This window comes from Dendrobium catenatum, unplaced genomic scaffold, assembly GCF_001605985.2.
Source record: "Dendrobium catenatum unplaced genomic scaffold, ASM160598v2 fragScaff_scaffold_1694, whole genome shotgun sequence".
Lineage (NCBI taxonomy): Eukaryota > Viridiplantae > Streptophyta > Magnoliopsida > Asparagales > Orchidaceae > Dendrobium > Dendrobium catenatum.
In genome coordinates this window covers 303125-308099 of record NW_021320156.1, presented here as the reverse complement: position 1 = coordinate 308099, position 4975 = coordinate 303125, and the positions used below count along the sequence as shown (strand labels likewise).

At 34.3% G+C, this 4975-nt stretch overlaps 1 protein-coding gene across 1 annotated transcript; it reads right to left on the bottom strand.

Annotated features, from left to right (window-relative positions):
* Positions 1-4457: 4457 nt before the first annotated feature.
* LOC114581387 (extensin-like) lies at positions 4458-4955 on the bottom strand. Its single transcript, XM_028701430.1, has one exon. It carries the CDS (start codon positions 4953-4955, stop codon positions 4458-4460), a length of 498 nt encoding a protein of 165 aa, XP_028557263.1.
* Positions 4956-4975: the final 20 nt, after the last annotated feature.

Genomic DNA, 4975 nt, shown 5'->3' with positions numbered 1-4975 from the left:
CTAAGGGTTGTTATGAATCAGAGCAAATACACCCTTAAATCTTTTTTGAGGTTTGAAGGGTGTACGTAAAGTATGCCTTATGCCTCACTACATAAATTTATTTCCATAGACCCTAGAAACCTATTCATCCTATCTCTAAGTTTGAAAGTTTCTATTTCAATCCTACTAATTATCCATCATCTGTCTTCGAGGTGATGAATTAAACTTTGTTTTAAATTCAAACATGGTCATTACATGAATTAAATGAAGATCAAGAAGAATTGAAAACACACTTCATTAAAATAAAGAATTTATATACTAGAGTCTACATAAGGAGAAAAACACACTTCATTAAAAACATAAGCCCAAAACAAAGGTATTAACCAACAATAGAAATAATTTTGCACATAAAATATTCATTACAGGAATCACAATAAGATACAAGTGTTTAAGGGGTGAAAATATAACTCTGAATAATGTTTACAATCACATCCAAACAACAGATGCTTCTCGGTCTGATTTCCCTTCAGCACGATCACTCCCCACTCTAAATTCTCATTCCCTTACTATTTTGGACAATAAATAGATATCAACCATCAATACTTTGAAAATAAAACTATTTTGAGTTAGTATAGAACTAATTGAGGTGACATAATGTTCGAAAGTTTGGCTCCATAGTTTTACAATTATGAACTAGCTCTTCGATGCTCTATATTTTTGCTCTGATAGGTTGTTAGGCTGAATAAAAACTATGCTTCATAATTAGCCACTCTAACTCCCTTGCAATAGCATTATAGGAAAATTGGCACCTTGGCACTACTACGACACTGTAGTGTGGATTAAAGATGGGTATTATTGTGCTCAGGTAGGAAAATTGGTGCTACAGTGCTCCACATAATACCATTGGGGCATTGAATTATTTGTAAATTAATAGAATGCTTAGCATAACTACAATTCCAATTATGGTGTTGTAGCACTGTTGATTCTGTGGTATAAAATTAAATTAAAAAATTCTAAACTCAATGCACATTTGTGGAACTGAGTGGACTGGGGCATTGATGGTTCTACGACGTTGTTGGTTGGGGTGCCATGGTGTTAGTTCAAACTTTGATATTTGTGGCCTTTTTCGGAGATTTTCTTTCACAACATCACTAAAATAAATATTTTGACAAGAATTTATGTACCAATATTGTAACATAAGTCTCACTTAGCAAAATTTACCTAGCTTAAGCTCTTTCTTATCCTCAAGAAATATTATTACACTTTTGATTAATTTATCCTTTTTAATAAAATTCTATGTTAAAATTATTAAATATAGGAAAATACTTCACTAATTTTATGTTAATTGTAATAAGTTTAAGGTTGTCAATTTTAATTAAAAAAATTAGCAACAAACATCTTAATTATTCATTTTCATTAATATCCATATTAAGCCCATCTACTTCATGTGTATGTACAATTATTTACTAGTTAGTTAGGTTAATTGATTTATCATTTATGAAATTTTCATACTTCATTTGCCTTTGCAATTCATTTATAGACAACAATATGTATTAGAACTCTTAAATTTCCTTCTTTTTTTTTAATTTTGTGTTAGGCTCTTTAGGAATTCATGTTTTTTCATGTACCAATTTTTTATGTCCGATATTCATTTTCATTTTATATATATATATATTTTCATTTCTTCTTTTTCTCTTTTTGTTATTACTTTTTTTAGTACCTTAGAAATGATGTTGAGTACCTAATTGCTTTATCCCTTCAAGTAATATAAATTTGAGTTAATTGAGGATCATTATAATGCTTTGCAATGCCATGCTTATTTTATACATAATTTCAAAATTAATGTAAGGATTATGTTTTTTTAAACTTATTGAATCAATCTATAATGAATACTTAAGTTCTTTTGTGTTATAGTTGTTAAATTTGGTATGAAGTATTAACTTAGACAATTTTATTAGTTGTTGTTAAGATTGTTTTTATTTATAGTTGTTGTCATTAGCTCATTCAACTAAACACCTACAATTTTGCATTGTTCTTATTCTATTCGATTTTAATTTAAGATTTTCATATAGGTTGATAAACATGATAGAGTACAATTGAATAATAATAAGGAATAATCAATAATTGAAGCAGGTTGGAAATTGCAAATAAAAATAAAAATGTAAGGTATTACTAGAGCAAAATACTAAACTATGTAAACATAATAGGGTACATAATGTAGTAGGCATAACATAATAAGTACTCAAAGCTAATATAATACTAAAAAAACACATAACTTAATGAGGTTAACTTTTAAGAAGCACTAAGTTTTTCATCTTTAGCCAAACTCTGCAAAAATTTCTATTTAGGTTGGTTCACAATAGTACTACTCCTTAACTAATCAAAACTCTACTACTTACCTTTATCCTTGGGATTAATATTAATGACACAATGTAAGATGGGGTCTGCTTTTTACTGAACTAGCTAGCTTCCCTATTTGATTCTTCAAGTTTCTAATGGGAGCAGCTTGACTCTGTAATTGATTCTCCATTGGAAGCACTAAATCTTCCAAATATGTCTTTTTATCCTTAAATTGATTATTTTGATTAAAGCTTGGGGGATAAGGAGGTCTAGGATAAACTATTAGTTGCCAATGATTATTCTAAGATCCTACATGAATGGGTTAATTTACATTCAATTGATTTACACCATTATTATTATTCCAATAAAAATTTGGGTGCTTTCTCCCTCCTGAATTTTATGTATTATAATATAGGTTATTTGGTCTATCAATTACAATTATATTATCTATCCCTTAGATATTAGGATGACTAGAATGGTTGAATAGATTCTACTCAAACATCATAGATGATCTTGAGACTAGACTAACTGCAAGATTATCTAATCTCTTATACATGTCCACTACTTATTAAATTAAAAGAGAAACATCGTCAAACTCATAAAAATTGGGTATTCTCTTAGGATAGACACTATCATATGGCCATTGAAATTTATTTGTTTCCATTTTCTCTATTAAAGCACAAACCCCATCAAAAGATTTTGACATCAAAGAACCTTTAGCTGCCACATTAATTATAGATCTAAGGAATCCTACTAGTCAACTATAGAAAGTTTGAATAATCAACTAATTAGATAAAGCACGGTGAAGGCACTTCCTAAGACTCTCTTTAAACATTGACCAATCTTCATAAAGTAAGTCTCCATCCAATTGCGAAAATGAAATAATATCATTCCTAAGCTTTCTTATTTTTTATGATAGACAATTTTTTGCTAGGAACTTATGGGTAAATTCATTCCAAGTGGTTATAGAACTCAAAGGCAAGAAATTAAAACCATATTTTACTTTCTCTCTTAGAGAAAATGAAATAAAAGAATTCTAATGACATCATCTGAGACTCCATTGTACTTAAAAGTTACACAAATCTCTAAAAAATGAGCCACTACAAGAAAAACGCCGAAATCCGGCGGTTTTTTCCGGCGGTTACTCTAGTTTTTTTCCTTACCGGCGGCTTGACGGCGGTTTTTTGACCGCCGGAAAAAATCGCGTAGGAAACTTTCACCGGCGGTTTTTTACCGGCAGTTTATTATGGCGGCGGTTTGCCGGCGGCTTAGACCGCCTGTTACAGGCGGATTTTGAACCGGCTGTTAGACCGTCGGTTATTTGACCGACGGCTTACCGACGGTTTAGTTGACGTCGTTTGTTTTTGAAACCGCCGGAGGGCGCCGATAGACCGCCAGTCTTTTACCGGCGAACACCGGCGGTTCAACCCGTCGGTACAACATATGATATAAACTGTCGGCGAACCACCGGTGACCGTCGGTAACCGCCGGTAATAAACCTGTGGTGTAATGCCTTTACCAGCGGCTGATTATTGGCCATCCGGTATCGTAGTTTTCGGCGGCCAAACCGCCGGTTAGCCGCCGGAAACCTGTAGCACCTGCAAAAAAAAATTAACAGCATCCCCTCTATTTGAGGGAGGTTCACACTAAATTCTAAACCTACAGAAAGAGCAATATATGTTGGGAACACGCCGCTATATTCATCACAATCATATGTTGGGCAAAACACTGTTATATTCATCACAACCATAAATTATAAATACAATCACAAGCTCATCATAACATTACAATCACAGTTCACAAGTATGTTCATGATAATGTTACAATCACAAGTTCTAATTAATACAATCATCAAACATAAAAATATCTAATCCTCATATGTATTCTCACTGTCTGCAGATAGCTGCTCCTGTTGGTCCTTCTTCCTCTATTTTTCAGCTCTATAGGATTGCAACTCTGTTTGCATTTCATTATGAACCTTTCTCATTTCTTCAATCTCTCTAGATTGAACCCTTTTCATCTCTTCAATCTCTCTAGATTGTATAGGCGGCCTTGAAGGATTGAAGCTGCAAGTGACTTTTTTTTTCAATAACATGTAATATATCAAAATAAAAACAACTTAATAACTTAAATTGAACTTACTTATCGCCGTCAGGCTCGATGTATTGACGCTTATCTGTTGCTGCTGCAGGCGGACTAGCGCTAACCTCTGGTGGTCTTGATGGTCCACCCTGTTCATGCTGCACCGGATAGGGGTAGTAATATGGGTAAGGATAAGGAGGGTGGGGACCAGTGGATGGACCAGCTTCCTGTGATAATGGTGGGGGGTAATATGGATAGAATGGAGAAGCATGTGTCTGATCTTGAGAGGGGAAGCGAGGACTCGTCGAGCTGGGAGGAGGGAAGTAGCTAGGGAAGTATGGAGGTACAAAAGGAGGTGGATCTAAATGTCCCTGACCCTGCTCTGGTGAATGCTGCTGGCTCCTAGCAGGTGGTGGCGGTGGTGGTGTAGGTAGATCTGGTGGAACTGAAGGCCCCTCACCTACCTCAGCCTGTGTGGGTCTGCTAGCAGTAATCTTCTTCCGGCGGAACTTTGAGGCAAATGATTTACGAGGAGGATCGTCGCCTGAAGCCATCTGCAATATTAAAAAAAAAA

Coding starts and splice junctions, on each gene's coding strand:
- LOC114581387 (XM_028701430.1), bottom strand. CDS start 4,955: ATGGCTTCAGGCGACGATCCTCCTCGTAAATCATTTGCCTCAAAGTTC.